The sequence below is a fragment of the Halichoeres trimaculatus genome, unplaced genomic scaffold, assembly GCF_033239565.1.
Source record: "Halichoeres trimaculatus isolate MK-OKI-2021-1 unplaced genomic scaffold, fHalTri1.1 fHalTri1_scaffold_9, whole genome shotgun sequence".
Taxonomy (NCBI): Eukaryota; Metazoa; Chordata; class Actinopteri; order Labriformes; family Labridae; genus Halichoeres; species Halichoeres trimaculatus.
In genome coordinates this window covers 24,129,812-24,148,736 of record NW_027437188.1, presented here as the reverse complement: position 1 = coordinate 24,148,736, position 18,925 = coordinate 24,129,812, and the positions used below count along the sequence as shown (strand labels likewise).

The 18,925-nt window shown below is 38.3% G+C and overlaps 2 protein-coding genes across 2 annotated transcripts; one reads left to right on the top strand and one right to left on the bottom strand.

The window, feature by feature from the left end:
• Positions 1-1,000: 1,000 nt before the first annotated feature.
• On the top strand, positions 1,001-15,971 carry LOC141798371 (uncharacterized). The gene is made up of 17 exons (XM_074680278.1): positions 1,001-1,483; positions 5,027-5,058; positions 7,520-7,552; positions 7,709-7,762; positions 8,354-8,386; positions 8,476-8,511; positions 8,603-8,644; positions 8,730-8,776; positions 8,902-8,954; positions 9,040-9,266; positions 9,373-9,626; positions 12,039-12,164; positions 12,273-12,408; positions 12,845-12,892; positions 12,985-13,071; positions 13,218-13,508; positions 14,474-15,971. The coding sequence occupies exons 1-17, from the start codon at positions 1,434-1,436 to the stop codon at positions 14,500-14,502; spliced, it is 1,578 nt and encodes a 525-aa protein (XP_074536379.1). The 5' UTR covers positions 1,001-1,433; the 3' UTR covers positions 14,503-15,971.
• il12a (interleukin 12a) lies at positions 15,913-17,995 on the bottom strand. The gene is made up of 7 exons (XM_074680279.1): positions 17,679-17,995; positions 17,419-17,567; positions 17,244-17,333; positions 16,925-16,966; positions 16,655-16,798; positions 16,473-16,514; positions 15,913-16,301 (listed from the first exon to the last, which is right to left on the bottom strand). The coding sequence occupies exons 1-7, from the start codon at positions 17,695-17,697 to the stop codon at positions 16,161-16,163; spliced, it is 627 nt and encodes a 208-aa protein (XP_074536380.1). The 5' UTR covers positions 17,698-17,995; the 3' UTR covers positions 15,913-16,160.
• Between the last annotated feature and the right edge of the window lie 930 nt (positions 17,996-18,925).

Below are 18,925 nucleotides of genomic sequence, written 5' to 3'. Positions count from 1 at the left end.
TTGTGGGGGTATCATCTCGCCGTGGAGTCTGATGTTGTGCCTTCTCCGCCTGCTCCGAGGAGCTGATCTCTCCCTTTAGACTGTGATACTTGGCCAACATCCATGTTAGTCTGTGGAACCGGCCTCTCTCTGTTCTCTCTCCACCCTCTCTGCTGCAAACTTTATCTTTATCTGTGGAAGTTTGATGGCTGGATGGAGAGAGTAGGGAAAGGAGATCAATGAGAGGGAAATCAATAAGAAAGCCCTTGATCCTTCACTCATTCCTCCCACTGGACATCTCAGGCTTTCACAGAGCTCTCCTCCTCTCTTTGATGAGCTAGTCCTGCAGATGGATACCTTGATTCTTTACACATTTCATTTGTTATGTTCACACTCATGTTGAACACATGAGTCTGGCATGAACGTGTCTTCCGGTTAATGGTTATTTTGGGGAGGAAGAGTTTTGCTTCTGCTTTATAGTTGTTTTGTTGTCTGATGCGACACCTGGTGGTGATTTTAAGTTAATGCAGCATGGCAAGGCACGTCTTCCCGCTCAAAGTGACCTAGTTGCAAGGAGTGCTGGATGCTGCTTTCATGTCTTGGAGAAAAATTAACCCGTGTGTTCCAAACCAATGCAAACATCTTACTGTGAAGGAGGTGCTAATACATGAGTGCAACTTTGTTGTTTGTTTTTACCTTCTAAATGCGCTCTCAGCTTTGTGGAATAAGATGCGTTGAATCTGAAAACTTTGTGACATAACATATATACATAATTGAGTCTGTGCAAACCCCTGAAATGTGTGGTGGTTGGTTTCACTTTATGAACAACAGAGATGCGCCTGATTTCACCCAATGTAACAGCAAACATCTCCCATCTTCTTCATTTCTCACTAATGTAACCCAGGTTGAGGGAAAAGAGTAAACCCCGGCTGTAAATCAACTGTGAGGAAGGCGGGATGCTGCACACCCGCCCACATGTTGGCTCCTTTGTGCGCTTTCATGGACTGCGCTGCAACTGCGCATCGCTGATCCTGAAACGCTGTGTTTGAGCCATCGGTCTATGCATCAGTGACACACATGTTTTGAAGATCGTTTTTCTAAGCCGGGCTCGCACACAAACAACGTTCTGCACAGAGGAAACAATACATCCACATTCACACTACAACGCGACAGGCTGATTGTTTCTTTTTGGGGATTTTAGATACCCGGCGTATTTTTTGAGGGCGTAAACTCCAGCTATTAGTTTTCCTGATGATGGTGCATGTAAAAGGACGAGTGATGTGGATTGGATAAACCACGAGGAATCGGGTTACCATTGCTGTGTCGATTACAGCTCCTGGCTTTAAGCGGTCAGTGATAGCCCATGATAGGATCGTATTCATGCGGTTTTACGCACAGGTGCTGCACGCTGAGGACGAACAGAAAGTGTAACGGGGTTCGGTTGCAGAAGAAGGATGGTGGCGGAGATGGCGAACTGTGGAGCTGCCTGTCAATTGGAAGACGGGTAAGTTTTTCTTTAAAGTGTTTTAAATGAAGTCTCTAAAGATGAATTTTCTGTTTCCAACAGTGTTTGAGTGGTAAATGTTAGAAAACATGACGCCCGTAGGGGATGCAGAGCAGATCACTCCCTCGTGGAAACATCGGAAGTGATGTTGGTTGTTGGCTCTTGTTTTTTTGTCTGTCGAGTAAAAAAACAAAAATCGCAAATTATTGACTCCACATTGCAAATACGTCTAACTGAACGTCAATTTGAGAGCACGTAGTAAACTGATGACTTCTCTGTGTGCGCACGCCGCTGTGTTTATACATTTGATGACTCACTCATAACACTGTAACGTCACTTCAAACGCGTATTTGTAAAAGTCGGATAGGAATTGTCTCATATTAATTCATATAAAGTAGCTTCGGCAGCATACTGATAAGAATACAGTGTGAAATATAAAAAATGATTATACGTTTGTAAATGTAAAATCCCCCCACACTTCACACTTTGAATAATTTGAACCACCACGTGACAAACCTTATTAAATGCAATCCCGTTTGAAATAACTTGTTTTATACACACTAATGTTACACCCATGTTAAAATAAACCGTACTGTATTCATAATGAGTTGTAATGTAAACCACAGACAGGTGAGGTGATACTAGTGACTCATCCCCCTTTGTGTATATGACTGTGTTGTTGTCCGGGTATTATAGCTACAAGGTCTGGAAAAGTCCCTTAATGAACGACACCACACAGGCTTATATCACTCCACAGCCAACCTGCATTCAAGTAGTTTCATTAAAGGAGACTTGTGAAAGAAACAGGAGGAAAACACTCACTTTCAATGATTACGATCATCTAAACATAACAGTGAAAGCAGTGAGGTGTGATATTAATAACTGACAGACAGAAAGGTCAACGGTTTGTAGTGCTTCCTTGTACAAGCACACAAACTGACATTTGTTTATCTCCACACAGATGTCCTCTCTTTTCAATGTGTTTATGGGCAGCTGTATTCAGTATGTCTTTATCTTTCCTCCAGAAACTCACCAACACCCTCACTAAAGATTCTCTTATCACGATTTGTGGGCAGGAGACCGAAAACTAAAAGTCTAAATTTGAGCAGGGAGTTTGTTTATTATTACAACACAGAAGCAGAGACATCATGGCAGCTCAGTGTAGCTGTGATCCGATGGAGCTGCCAACAAACTGACCTTGAATTGACGAAATTGAATTTCCTGCACAGATGTTTGACAACAAAGGAAACCAGTGTGCCGTATCAGGATCAACAGAAGACAAAGTAAAAAGCCACGCTCTGGTCAGGCTTAATTTCCTTGATTTCCTGATGCACCATTTTTCTTTTGATCACCCAGTCCTGCACTTTCAAGACAAGGCTCAAATCAGGATGTGACCTACTTTTTTTAATTTATGCCTGCCGGTGGTGAACTTGTTCTTCTTGTCTCCCCCACTAGTAAGTCAGGCCTGTTCCATCTTGTCCAGACTCACGCTGCATCAACAGGTTGCTCCAGTCCTCTGCATATACACACACCATCCTATCTATTGTAACACTTAGGATGACTCATTGTTTGGGGGAAACATTCAGTTTTTGTGAAGTCACACATCTAATGATGTAGATAAATAGAAATAAAACAGAATTACAACAACTTACAAGAAACCTTTAATTTGCATTGCATCAAAAGCATTAAGACATAAATGAAAATCAACTTTCATAATAATCTTGAAACAAAGTTGGGATAAAAGTACAGGTGCATCCAAATTTAAAAATTCAAAAGTTATTTTTTATCTTACAATGTGATTCAGAAAAGTAATCTTTCATGTTTTTAATTTTTTTCGTCCCCAAAATATTTTAAATTATATGATCATGGCTTGCAGCTCAAGAAGTTTATAAATCCATAACGTTAAATTATCTGAATATTTCCTAACAGTCTCCGCCCCCATGGCTTCTCCTACCACTGCTATGATGACAACACTTAACTTTTTCTGTCTTTCTCACATGAATGCCCAAATATCTTAGCTTGGATATCAGCGTATCTGACTAATTTCTCCACCTGGATGAAGGAACGCCACCTTCAAGTAATCTGTTAAATCTGCTTTAGAGCAGTTTGATATCAGGAATACAACAGCAGTCTTCTCCATGATTGTGATCATGTGTACACTGGTGTAGACTTAGATATGGACAGAACTTAAACTGTCTAAGACATAATCTACACAAACTCAAATTAAAATATTTTGATAAAGTAAGATATTGTTTTTTAATGTTTCTGGACTATAGGCTTTTATTACCAAAATTTAAATTGAAGATGTTAAAATACTTTTGTTTGGGTGTACTGATTCTGGATCACATTATTATTTTTTTTACATTAATAAGTTTTTCTGAAGTAACTGGACTCTTATCATGATTTTTTTTCTAGATCTCTAGATCTCTTTGGTACTCTTGTGTTTTTATGTGGTAATAAATATTTATTTGTTTAGCATTGCTGTGTTCATGTCCAGCATGGAAAATCACTTACTCTTTCACTCCCTCACAGCCACACGGATGCGATTAGGTGCCAGAACATGGCACTGTTTGATTTTACATGAATTGGTACTTGGTATTACAGATCACTACCAATATAAGTACTTCATTTGGTACCCATCCTGGCAGAAATATCCAGAAATTTTAAAATTTTTGGTTCTGAGATTTTTATTAACCTTTTTAACAAAACCCACAGAAATATTGCTGCATCATTTTGTTGATGATATATTTTTTGTATCACATTTTGATAAACTGGTCGGCCTTGGCAACTTTTTAAGTAAAGTTTTTAGTAAATCTGCATTCTTTAAATGCAGGAAATAATTACTTTAAAAATGGGTAACAGTTTAGAAGTTAGTCTTACTATAGATCAAATAATTTCAAATCTGTTTAAAATATATTTAGATGATAATCACTGATACAAATTGTGTCTCCCTGTTCCACCACCAGGAGTGAGCCAAAACTTTTATTTAGTTATTCTGTTAGCTGTAAATTCAGTTATTCTTGTTTATAATATATTATACCCCAGATATCCATAAAACGCTAACACACTATTATCAAATCATCAAATATCATCCACAGTGAAATGATTCAATCAAACATGATTCATTTCGTCCTTCTGCTGTGGCTCAAACAAAGACTGTCACTCAGTATCAGACCATTTTAGTCTAATAGCAAAACTTTGCTGTGAGAATCTTTCTAAGCCTGGTTTCCTGTACCATCAGACCCTGCAGTCAAAGTGGGTCAGGGTGGGACCTTGGCGCAGTGATAAATCTATCTCTTGGTGTTAAAAGAGTGAGTGAGGTGAACATTTCCTGTTTTCGTAATTCACTGAACCGTGCACGTTCTCATCTGAAGCAGAAGTGGTTTTAAGTGCAAGAGCCTGCAGCTGCACAAAATCAAGAGCCAGCACTTCTAACCCTGAAGTTCTTTCTGATTCTCACACATCTGAAACATTCCTCACATGACTCCTTGTATATTCAGTGTAATTCAGAGTTGTCTGACTGTTATCTGCTCTGCCCCACAGGGACGGAGATATCCCTGCACCTGGTAACAAAGGTAAACATCCACACTTTTTTCTTCTTTTACCCCCCCCCCCCCCAAGTGCACACTCATCTGTTGTTTGTCTCTGTTTTGGTTTCTTTTGTCCCATGACTCTCTCTTTTCATTATTTACCTCCTTGATTTCCATATCATTTGCCTCAGAAGAGCAGGAATTTTTGCACAGTCATCCTCTCACATTAGTCCACAGTTCAACACTTGGTATTCCAATACTACTCATGTATATGACAAAATTTCATTTTATATTTTTCAGATCTTCCTATCATATTACACTTTTCTTATTCAGTGAAACTAGACTTTTTGTCCCGCAGAAGAAAATTAAATGCCAGATAAAGAAAGATTAAAATGTACAAATCTTTTTGGTTTCATTTGAAAGAAAATGTCAAACATTTGCTGCTTTCAGCTTTTTAATTTTTTTTGCTTTGTATTAACGTTCTTTCACCAACCAAAAAAAGATGCTTCTTGTATTGTCTCAGGAGTAAAATCCTGCCCTCCAGTCCGTCTGGTCATTCTTCTCTCTCTTTTATCTGTTTCTCACTCCAAAACACCAAAATCAGATCTTAAAAGTAACAAAAGAAGCATCTAAATTAGACTTTCACTTGACATTTTTTAAACTCAATTAATAATTTATTTATACAGTGAAAAAAAAATCAGCAAATATGACCTCTAAACTGCTCATGAGAGAGTATTTAAGAAGAGAGAGTAAAAGTGAAAGTAATAAGATAAAACATGTTGTCATTAGTTTTTTACAAAGAGATATTACTCTTCCTTTGATTAACTTAATATGAAAATTTTTCATAACTTGTTCACAAATTTAAATACCCTTTACAAGTAATTAAGGCATCAAAATTTTCTCAAATATCTTGAAATATGTTTTTTTTTAACTTGCCCTGTGAAAGTGGCTTTTATTTGGTCAATAAGACTTTTTAAAATTAATTTATTCTATTTATTCATTTATTTATTTTTTTAGCAAAAATAAATAAATATCAGGTGGATCCTTAGATTTATTCTTTTGTAGTGCTTTCCTAAATGTGAAACATCAGCTCAAAGTACTGTCAGGACTTACTTACATAACAATAGGAGTGATCAATTTTTTCCTAAATTTAAAACTTATTTGGTAAATCAATCAGAATGTTTTAAAATAGTAATATATATATATAATTATATACATATAAAATTCTGTGGTGCTTTAATCTTTGTTGGTTGCCAGCTTTGACTAAAATTGTTGCAGAAATTACTTACTGTTTGATGGTTTAGACTAAGATTATTTGTATTTTGGGTAAAAAAAAAAATAGGCCGAAAAAGTCTACATTCACATCAGTGCACTCAAATCAACCTCTTGTTGTTCTAGATGTTGCTGTTTGTTGTCACGCCAGCAGATGGCATCCAACAACCATGAAACCCCAAACTTCAGAAGCTCTGAACAAGAGTGTCTTTTCCCTGTGTTTGCATGTGCATGTGTGAGCTAGTGTTTGCTCTCCACCTTGTTTGTCAGGCTGATGAAGGGAAGCGGCTCCACCAGAGTGAAGAGGGATGCCTGCTGGCTCAGAAAGGGAGACAGAGATTGTCAATGCGAGGCGTTTGAGGACAAGGAGACAGAAAGCAACAAAAGGGGAGAGAGTGCAGAAGAGTGGAGCTGAGAGGGAGATTGATGAGGGAGGTTCTGCCAGTGGAGCAGTGATGGCAGCATCTGCTTGTTAGTCTAAGATAAAACTCCGCAGGCCAGAGAGGGATGGGTTCCATCCATTAGCTGGCCAGGCACTCAGCCAGATGGCCTGCTCCATGGACATTCGCTGCTGCTGGGAAGAGAAGCAGCAGCAGCAGCTCCTCTGGACCCATCTGTACAAATGTGCCAGAATGTTAATGCACGGCACTTATCATAGTCTTCTTCACGGGGTGCTACAGTTCAACTGCTCAGGAATGATAAATATGTAAAAGCTGTTGGTGTTACTGAGACATGCTGAGGGCTTTTTGATGACTAATATGGATGAGATCTGTTTTTTAAAACATGGAAGTAAGCTGAAAGTCCAGATTTTTCACTTGGGCTGCACCTGTTCAGAAGACCCATGTGACAAAAGGTGAAACTTGGTACTTTCATCCTTTTTCACATATTTTGATATGTATAAAAGTTGATATTTTTTAAAAGTATATTTAAAGCATTAAAAAAGTGAAAGGCTGGAAAAGATTTTTGTTTAAAATAAGCATGTGGCTCCATTAGATTTTTTCGTGGTAAAATGTAATGGAAAAGAATGTGTTTCTCATGTTTTCTTCACAAAAACATTGTTAAAAAAGCCTTAAAATGAGTGGATTCCCAAAGGGGTGACAGTTGGATGGTTGAAAACAAACACTGATGTGAATTTAGTCATAGCGATGACTTTTTCCTCAAGTTTTGACTTCAAAGCATTAGTTTTTACAAACCAAACTGAATTAACCTGAAGGCAATCCCTGTTGTGTTCCAGATAACCTGACAGAAAGTGACAGCAGTGGTTCAGGTAAGCACCACGACTGTTTGTCTTCACACAAGTCATACTGAAACATTCTCATCTTTTGATTCCTTTCAAAGTTTTTTTTCCTTAATACATTTAACCTTTCAAAAAAAAGTTTTTAGCTTCCCTCACACATCCTTTTTATGTCGATGTATCACTTAGAAAACGCTGGAACGTCCGCTGAGGACAGCTCGGAGGAGGAAGAGGAGGACTCTGGTTAGAGACACTCTTTGAACTACTACATCAAAGCATGAAGTTTAGTAATTAGCTTTTTTGCCAGGAGTTAGAGAAGAATGTTGATATTACTTTCATGTCTGTGTGTCAAAGATGAAACTAACACCAGGAGCTAGCTTAGCTAAACTTAGCTTGGTTTAAAACTAGAAACAGTTTGTCTATTGCAGTCTAGTGGTGGACAAATTCAGTTATTAGCATACTTAGAGTTAAATAAAATGTATCATGTTTATTACTTTTTTGCTCACAGACATAAAATGAAACAACAAAAATTTTTATGAAGCTAGCTTAGCTACACTGAAAGGTAGGGTATTGTACGTGTTGTACATAGCCATGCTAGGTGTTTCCCCTATAAACTGAATTAATGTTATCTATATCTGCAGTCCCTTAAACCTAATACCAGTTCAGCTAGCTCGCAGCTTGTGGTAGCTTTATATGAATAAACCAACATTAATACCAAGTGAAGTGAATGTTAGATTAAAACAAGACAGACTTGTTTTTTTCTCTTAAATCAGCAGGGAAGCACACATTTACCAATTATCTGATTTTCCTCTCTCATATCTTGACTTTAACCAGAACCCTGTGCTGAAGGGGGCGAAGGAGAAGAAGGTAAGTAATGTTAGCAATAGCATTTTCAGTGCCTAAAAATTATGACAACTTGAGGATTAAAGCTGATATTGTCTTTGTTTCCCTTGTAGACAATGAAGAAGCTGAAGCAGAGGAGTCTAAAAATGGTATGTCACCTCTTAGCTGGACTGTTACAGTCAACATTTGCTTAATGTTTTTTATGCAACATCAACGTTCCTATATTATCTTTTTAACCAGAATCAGTCTCTGGAGCAGAAGCCAAGGTTTCGAATGGGAAAGGTAAGCAGAAGTCTTTTATTAAGGAATTATAAATGTTTGCACACTGAGTGGTTTTAAAGTGTGTATTTTTCATGCAACATCACAGATGAGAGGCGAACTTACTGCTGTGAACAATGCAAATCCATCCAGCAGGTGAGCTCAGAGACCAGATGGTAATGTATTTTAAATCTACCTTCATGACTCATTGAGGGGTTTGTTTTTTACATTGAATAAGTTTTTATCGTTCGTCAAAGAAACTGTGTTGTCTTCATTGACAGAGCCACGGATATGAGCTTGTCACACCCAGGAAGATCAGCAGGGGTCGATTACAGTGAGTACCAGTGATCAGATCCGCTTTGTGCACATTTACAATTATCTGCATGGTCATCATCACTTTTTCTCTGGTTGTGTTAAAGGGTGCAGATGGACGGAGAAGGCACTTATGAGTGTTCAGTCACTGGCTTGGTGTTTGAGGCATCAGAGCGAGTTCTGCTGCGGTACTCTGTATTGTCCTGGTCCAAGTTTGGTGCATTCCTTCGAGACTCTTGGAAATTTGCTGGACCCATCTTTAATGTAGACACAGTGGACAAGGACGCTTCTGTTCTCAAATCCATCCAGTTTCCTCACTCAGTCTGCCTTGCTGGTAAGAAATGACTCAAGTCAAATAAGCTTCTTCAGTAATAAGCCAGATATTCTTCAATCACAACTCATTCAAATTCCATTTTCCCAATAATGTCATGCTCTTACAGATCCAGATAATGAGATGACATTTAGTGTCCTTCACATAAAGAACAACCGACCACTCATCGAGCCCACAGTTGACCACTCAGGTAGTCATGTGAAGTGGAACGTGTCGTCTCTGTCACCTGTGGGTCCTATCATTCAGACAACCCAGCCTGTAGAGCACCACGGGGTGGTTCTGGTTTACAAGCAGCTGGGCAATGACAACAGCAGCTACAGTTTCCACGTCTATCTGGCCACCAACAGTGCCTCTGATATCAAGGTAACACTATCACACCCAGCAGACATTATCAAAGAACAACAATGCAGCCTTTAATATCAGTGCTTAAATATGGAAACCAACTATACTTTATTTATGTATGTGTTAACATCTATCTCTCCATTTGGGGTCGTTGTTTGGATGGTACCTATTCACCTGTTATTGGGTGAAACAGAGGAAAAGGGACTAAGTGGTATTTGACACAAATATGGGTGGAAAATTTTAGCCCGTGAAGTTGCATAATCATGTTGTCGTAGATTATTTAAAAGAATAATATTTTAATCAATAGCTTGGTAATAATTAAGTAAATTTTATTTAATATAGCACCTTTCATAGAAGAGAATCGCAGGAAAAATATAAAAATGAGATCAATGTCTGAATGACTAGACACATGAAAGACACATTTGAACTACAATGTTAAAAACAGCCATTATCTGTGTATTAGGAACTAAGGTGCAATTGGTGCATCAGTTTTTTCAAAGTAACAGTATCCTTTATGACTACAACATGTGTAAAACTCAGCTGACCGTTTGCTCTCATCAAACCTATCCTTCTGTACCTTCACTGGCGCTCCCTCAACAAACCTTGCCCCCAAATACCCGACCAAGCCTCTTAGATGCCAAAACCCTTCTTGCCACCTCAGATCATCAGATGCCAACCTCCTGAGTCCATTATCAACACTGCACTTTGGAAGACAGAGCTTTTTCCCTTGGTGCCTCAACTCTCTTGAACTTTCTCCTTCCAAAAATCCACAATTCTGACTCATATCATTCATTCAAAAATTAACTTAAAAGTGATGTTTTTTACATCAATGATTTGTTACAAAGTCAAGAAAAATGATCGATCCCCTCACTTCAAGTCATGTGAAACCAAAACCCCTTTTTCTGCAAGTACTTTTATTTATTTTGGCTGCTTGTGTTGTCCAGTTTGTAATGCAAAAACACCCTTGGTTCTTCTGTAAAGTTTCCTGAAAAGTATCTGTTCCCATGAGAGGTGTTAAAATCCCTCAGTCCTGCTGAGTATTCTAATGTGAAGACCAAACACTCGGCTAAACACATCATTTAAGCACATTAGTACAGCACATCTTAATCCAAACAATATGAGACAAAAATTGGTTATAGATTGGATTGTTTTTAAAACAATTTTAAATTAAAGTCAAAGTCAATGTGACGACCATCTCTTGAAACTTTAACTCAATGAACAGTTTAATTAGGAATTTTTGAGTTCACTCCAGTTAGACAGTAAAATTACCTGCACCACAAAAATCCCTTTCCTTCCACACATGGGACAAAGAAATATTCCATCCACGGCCATCGATCACATGGGTATATGCATCTTTCTGTCGTCATTCATAATTTTACCAGGCAGGCCTGTGACCTTTGGGAACCAAATTAGAGCCAAAACTTTCACTTCTTATTAATTTTTGTGATCTGCTCAAGCTTTGAAAAAAAATATTGTATGACACCAAAAACACATTTTTTTAAATCCTTATTTTGAGGATGGTTGGGAACAATTTACAGATGATTAGCCAAGCAGTTTCAGAAGGTAATCTTGAAACCCTTTCCTCCTAAACACCCTCAACTTTTTCTTTCTTTATTTTTTTAGCAGTAAAAACCTTATTACTTAAAACTATGTACAGTCTGTAAGAGAGATGTGTCGTTATATTGATTTTCTTTAATATGTAGGTTGACAGTTCCACATGTTGTCGAAGCGGCAGACCCATGAAACCAAAAACAAAGTCTCATGATAAGCACACAAGGTGTTAGTTCATAATTAGCTTGGAATTTACCAATCCTGGGAAGTTTGGCCGTGTCAAACATACAAACGAGACCCATCTAGACCACAATTGCTCAAATTTGTCAATTTGTAAATGAAGTGAGAAGCTTTTTTTCCATAGCATTTATTCCATTACCTATATCTTCCCACAAATCTATCGTGGGGGCGTCAGGATGAAGCCAGTGTCTAGTCTTATAGTTTTTACAGGCACTTGCCATAAGGCGAAATAGGCAGACATCGAATTGCCCAAAATAACTTCTCATAGAAATGTTATGTGTTGATGTAACATGCTAAGATATACTGTGTCACATTGTCAAAGAAAGGATATTCAACTGAAAGTTACTCTGTGGCACAAGTGACCTTAATGAACAGCATCATAGGAAAAAAACAGACCACGATATTCATCATCATGTGGTCATTAAGAGCACCACATGCCATGGTGGTTGAGTGGGTTCCATTTGAAGGTGGCTGCTGGTGAATAATTAAACCTGGAAACATAATTATTCATGTTCTGATGAACCATTTTGTGACCTCTCAAGTTTTTCCAATGTGACTCTTTTAAAACTCGCCTCATCATCTACAGTAAAGTAACTAATCTTCTGCTTTATCTTCTCTCGGCATGGCACACACACAAACCAGGATATAAGCAAACAGGTGCAGGGCTACAAGAACCGTTATATGAAGATAGCAAAGCCCCCAACATGTAAACTGGACGAGGGGACGTACCGTCTGCTGAGTGAACCGGAGGGTGAGATCAAACCTGAGGTGGGTTTCTTTTTCTCATAGTGTATAGAAATAACAGCATCATGACCATGTTAGTATTTGTCATGCAGTGCCGACTCACAAACTTTGGTTTTATCTGCGTCTGTGCAGGATTTGAAATTCACCCTGGCAGTGACCAAGATGAAAGGCTACTTTGAAGCTTTCTTTGATCAGCCTCCGCCCTTCAAATTGTCTCTAGTTGAGATCAACACTGATGAGACTGTATGGTCTGCCACCATCAGAGAAGGTAACGGTCGATTTAGTCTCACAGTGATTGTGTTTGATGATCTGAACATGAAATACAACCAGATTTGTCAAAGTTTTCTGCACATTTTCTGAGGCCTATGCCAGCTACCTCTTACCTTTAAAATAATGGGTTCCATTTAATTCTCAAAAAAAAAAAAAAAACAGGTTCATTTTGCATTTAAATGGCCATCACTAGTTTTACTTGAAAAAACTTGAAAAATAGCATAAAAGGAACCATAGGTAACAGCTAATATCTGAGTTTTTTAACAATTAACTTAATTTTTTCACCTCTCAATTCACTTCAAACTGTTATTGCAGCAACATTACATATTGTTCCAGTATCCTTCAGGATGATGGCAAGGTGTTCATTATTCTACTTATGTTGTTATTCTTCTACCTGCAAGTGTTTTGAATGCCTTTGTTTTCTCCACCCTCAGGGGACTGTGTTGATAACACGGAGAAGACCCAAAGGAAAAGAACCAAAGGTAAGCTCTGTTCTGTTTTTGATCAACTTTTTTCCATCACTGCAGTTAGCTATTGTTCACAGAATGTCTCACATCACATCTTTGACTCTCAGGAGGAGCAGTAGGCAGACGTAGGAGCAGCAGCCCCTCAGAGGAAGAGGAAACAGTTTGTAAGAGACCTCGATGGCAGGATGAGTCAGGTGATTTCACGTCTGTTATTTGATGCTGTTTTCAAAGCAGATCCAGGCAGATCTTTATTTTGACTGTATCATAAGTCAACACAAAACACCTTCTTCTTTTAAAACAGTGCTGAAAAATGCAGTACCAGTTGTACTTTTTCCCCCAGATGGGCTGAAAACAGGGATGACTCAGGGTCAGGACATGTCAGAGAAGCAGCTACTGCAAGTGGCCAAGCGGCTCGGGAAGGAATGGAAACAGGTGGCCATCTATCTGGACATAAGCTCCAGGGAGCTGGATGACATCCAGGCCACAGAGAAAGATGTGACCATGCAAAAGCTGAAGATGCTGGTGGAGTGGAAGAGCAGGAGGCGGCCTGGAGAGGCATCAGCGTTTCATCTGTGGAATAGTGTGAAGGATCTGGATGACCTGCCCAATGAGGTCGATCAGCTTCTGCGAGGTAAGGATAACTATATCTGATAAAGGAGTTGATTGACTAATTGCATGGACTATGAAAAATCCCCACCACCACTTAGATTTCACACCTATGCTGACATAAAGCAGTCACTCTGACGTAGCTTCAAAGCTAACATGAGCATGCTAACAGGAATGCATTAAGGTTGATAACATGTTCACCACATTCGCCATACCATTTTAGAGGAAAAATGCTGGCATTTACTGATTAGAATCAGTCATGTCTGAGTAAAATGTTATTGACTTCATAGGTACTTAATCATAAACTACAACTGACTCATATTCAAATGAATGTGGTTGCTGGTTTAACTCCTGGCAATCATTTGATGCATTACCTCCCCCACTCTCTACTTCCCTTATTTCCTGTCTAACTTCCTCTGTCTGACCAAATCTCAGGTGAAAAGGCCCAAAAATAAACCTGAAACAAACAAAAGAATAAAGAGCAACCTGTTCCAAGGAATCAGAGGATGACTTTTTTAACACATTTCATATTGAAGTGGACATCAATGTGCTGGCAAGTGGGGACATCCATTGTCCATTGCTGTAATAGTGGATACCTAGTGTAACCCCATTGTGACCAACCAACTAACCAATAATGGCTTTCTCGCCACATCGCTAATGTGGCTGGAAATTCCAATCATACATTGATACCTCTTAAAAAAACACAGAAATGTTCAAATTTTTTTTTAATCTAAACTGAATTAAAGCGTATTATTTTCACCCTTTAGGATCAAAAAATACCACATGATTTGATAATCCAGTGCTACATCAATCTGCTGTTTACATTGGTAATGAAAAGAATGCAGTTGATACAAATGCAATGTAAAATAACTTTGTGACAAGATTCTCTTTCAGGATTTCTTCATATAATTACATTATATAAACATTGTTTTGTTTCTCTCAAACAGAATGCCTAACATCCTTTTTCTGTTTTGTCTTTTCTGTTTTAAGACATGATGGAAAACCGAGCCACTAAGTGAAAAGGATTTGACTTCTTTTTGGATTTCTGTTTCTCCAGTATCTGGAAGAGAAAAACAGCAAAAACTCAGGAAAAAAAAAAACCAGAAACATTTTTACTTACGCATGGACCAAACATTGGCACTTCTCTCAGTTAGTTTTTCTGGATATGAAACTCAGTGCTGGGGTTTTGTGACTGAGTTTAAACATTTGATGGGCATTTTTCAGTCTTAATTTCTGATGTGCTATGATGACAGAAAAACACAGGCTGGACCCAGAGCTTGTTTTGTGTAGCTCATTCAGGATCATGATCAGGAGAAATGACCTGTAGAAGTAGAGGTCAGTAAGTAGCTCATGTAGTTTGTATGTCGGTGCTGCAGTGTTGAAACTGCAAAAAAATTTGGGAAAAAAAACAAACCTGTGTGTCTTGTTTCACTTGTAAATGTTATGTTTCTGGGACTTTTTTGAGACATTACTTCACCTGCACATGCTTGTGATTGTCCAAAGTTAGCAGACTGAAATACTAAGACATTTTGGGTCTCAAACATTTTTATACTTGTGCACATTTTGTCCTGTACATATCTGTTTTTTTACAAACTTTTTTAAACTTATGATTTATTTTTTTATCTTTTTATTTCTCTTTTGACAAATCTAAACATGTAAACTTGTGATTATGCGGCAATGTTCTCTATTGTTTTTTTTACTTGACTTATGAATCCACTCCTGCCCTACTGCACCTGTAACGCTGATGTTTTGTTTACACATGAATATTGGTTGTGTCTTTTACAGAAGCACGCACAGCGTTTGGATCCAGGGCTGAATTTAATATTTGTGAATGCGCAGCTACAGCTTGACAACATTCATTTACTTTCATGAGACATCTTTTCAAGAAGAATACCATAGCTGCAGAGCTTAAAACTCTTAAGATCAGAAAAACAAACTGTACTGTAAGATGCCTGTGGAAATATTTCACTTAGAGTTTCTCTCACCAGCTTCTGCGTTAGTCACGGCTTTGTTTTCGCTCCCAGGAAATCAACACTGCAGAAATATCATATGAAAGGCTCACTCTGTTCTCTTCTTCCGTACTGTAAATGTTTACATTCAGAGAATCAGGGGAGCCGCCTTCAATATGTAACCAGCAACAATCAAGTCTGTCCTTAACACTTACTTCAGTTATGTCAGAGGAGGAATGAGACTGTTGGGAAGAAAATGACTGAATAAATCAAAAGAACATTTCTCTTATTTCTTTTTTTTTCTCACTTCTCCCATTCTGCAATGTTACCTATCTGAAGTCTTACCACTTACAACCAGCTTCGCTAAATCAATTCAACTGCTGCATGAAAAAAAAAATACACTACAAAAATGCTGTTATAAATACTTTATTGACAAACAATACCATCACAAGCCACCAAATAAATAAATAAATAGATGTCATAGATATAAATTAAATAAATATAAAATCCCCCAAATATCAGAGAACATTCAGACATTCACACGGGCCAACATGGCCTTGACTTTAGCAACTGTTACGCTGCAGTAACCATGCTCACACATGCAGCATGTGCACCGTCAAGCCCTACTTGGTGAGTAGATGTAAGTGTTGGTAGTGAAGGATCAGGAGTAGAGATATAAAGGATTAATTTGCAGTGATGATGATGATGATGATGAAGAAGCAGGTTGTTTAGTTCTTGTGGTCTCCTGATGCGATGTAGCCCATGGCTCGGTTGATGGTGATGGTTCGGACGTAGAAGCCTCTCATCATCTTACACATCTCCTTCCTGTTACTGAAGCTGGTGCCTCTCCACAGCTGAGCGGCCTCCGCCTGAGAGACAATACAGGGGGTAAAAACGTAAATACACACACGCACACACGCAGGAAAAAAAAACATCCTGGCTTTGAAATGTCTTTAAAAAAACTTCTGTATTAGTTTTTCCCCCAACTGAAAGATGAGAACGAAAAAGGCAACAAACGAAAAAAAGAAAAACAAAAATACCTCTGAGGGGTCCTCGTCTTCATCGGGCATCAGGGAGCAGTTCTGTATAAACCAAGGAAGATTTCATCAGGCAACTTTCAAAATGTTATTTCCCTTGAGATTCTCCCTCACTGTTTCTGTCTTAGATCATGATTTTGTGCCTTTTTTCTGTGCCCTCCCACACATGCATAATAAACACACACCTTCCTCAGGCTCTGTATCATTCCCAGAGTTGGCCTCAGAAGTTCTTCCTCTTCCTCTTTATTTCTCAGCGCTGAGTTGAGGTAGGACTTAATAGCAGCAGAGTAGTGAGCCAAGTCCTTCATGATGTTACTCATGCATTCGCTCTGCGGAGCAAAACAGAAGAAAATACCGAATAGTTTTTAAGTATATGTTGACTCTCTAAACTGAAATTATACATGGTTTACCAACTGTCTGATCATGGAAAAAAAAAAAAAAAGATAAATTCCTACCTCACTGAAAGTAGAATTTCTCTGGATCATGCAGCCTGGTTTCTGTGCAGTAAAAAAAAAAAGTTAAACATATATTCAAAACGTATTCACTGTGGAATATATATAGGACTTGGAAGACATTTGTAAAATTTGGGCAGTTTTTATTAATGGATTTTTCAACAACGAATAAATAAATAAAGAGCAAAGCAATACAGCGGAAACATTTTTTGATTGAAAAAATGCCCCCAAAATTAAATTTATCATCTTTATTTTTTATTATTGTTTCTTTAAAAATAATTCAATAAATTAGAATTTATGTCATGAATGAACCAAGTGTTACCTGAGCCAGATTGGGGGCACAGGCCATTGCTGTGTCACTTTTACTCTTCACCACCATTTTATCCGTAGGGATACCATAACACAAGACATCCTGTAATATGAAATAAGAACATTAATTTTCATGAATACAGACAAAAAAAAGTTAAGACACATCGTTGCAATTTGGCATTACTTACATTGCTGAGTAGTTGTGTGACATTCAAAAGGAGGGCCCTGAACTGTAGTGAACAGTCTTTGCTCTTCTCTGAGCCCAGCGCGCGCACCGGGAGTCCGGTGGATGTGCGCGAGCTCAGGGTCAGCAGCAGCAGGACACAGTTGGAGAAGTCTGCATTGATAAAAACAAAAAAACAAAAAACAAAACAGAGAATATCAGCGTGTTACTGCAGCATGACAACAGAAAGTTGTTCCATATTTGAGTGCGGGCTCGATGACTTACAGATATTAAAGATTGCCATCTTTCTGATCAGATCAGATATGATATCTGCGATGAAGTCAGGTCAGTGATCAGCTCTGAGATGCTGCCTTATCTGATGGTTTTATATAGTCCTGCTTTGTGGGGATTCCCTCCGCCGGCCTGTAGGAGCGCCAGCAAGATGAAAACTAAAACGTCATATGTAATTTCCGCGTCGTGTTCAAGCCCACAGGACTGAGGGAGAAACGGGAAGTCAAATTTGATTCATACCTGAAGAAAAAGAGCAAGAAGTGTACTTCAGACATGACTTCTGATATTTATATCGATAGGATGAGCTTTAGTGTCCTCCTCCGCGTTCACACGGGCCGTTTAAGATGCAACTGGTGCACAGTAATACAGAGATTATCTTTAAAATGTTCCCACAGGTACACCAAGCTGCACTCCTCAATGAACTGCAGCTCAACTGCAGCTCTGCACCCCCAACTCTTAGTTGTTTTGGTGGGTGGTTTTTTACAGTCTATGTTTAAAGTCTAATTTTTCCAGCAGTGTATGAGCAACTTGAATGAAATGTTTAATTATCGCTCTTAAATAATAGTACTGGTTTGTGTCATTAAGGTCTGCTACATATTACCGATATTAAGCACCAGGGGGGCGTACAGTAATTTAAAGGGTGGGTAAACCCCATGCTCTTCTGCCTTTCTACCTGATTCTTTTTTTCATTCCAATAATGACTGTCGATCAACGCTGCACGTCCGACCCCTGTCACTGCAGGGAAAAGATCTTTTTTATGTCGCTCTTTGCCGCACAGGTTTCAACATTAGAAAGCTATGGTAGATATTGCTGGTTTTAGCGCTTTGGTATTAGTTACCCACAATAACATTCATACTGTGAGGGATGTCTGCAATTCATGTGTACTATTGGGCTTTCAGTTTCAGACATGCACAGCATGCTGTTCGTGCTGTTCTATAACTGCTACAGTTGTCTGATGAAAAACTCTAATTGTCAAATTAGCCTACTATTTTCATAATTTTGATTACCAAAATCCTTGATATCCATAATGTATTTTTAGACCTCCAGATTTCAGCTATGACAAGTAAAAATCAATAAGCAAATAAGACTGGTTACTGATGATGTTATACAAAAATCTGTATGAATAAATGCCAAATAATTACAGCAGTACACATAAACACTTAAAACTGAGTTAACTGTTAAATGATATACTACATAATGAATAGCAAGTTTTGCATTTATAATTTTAAACAAGATGATAT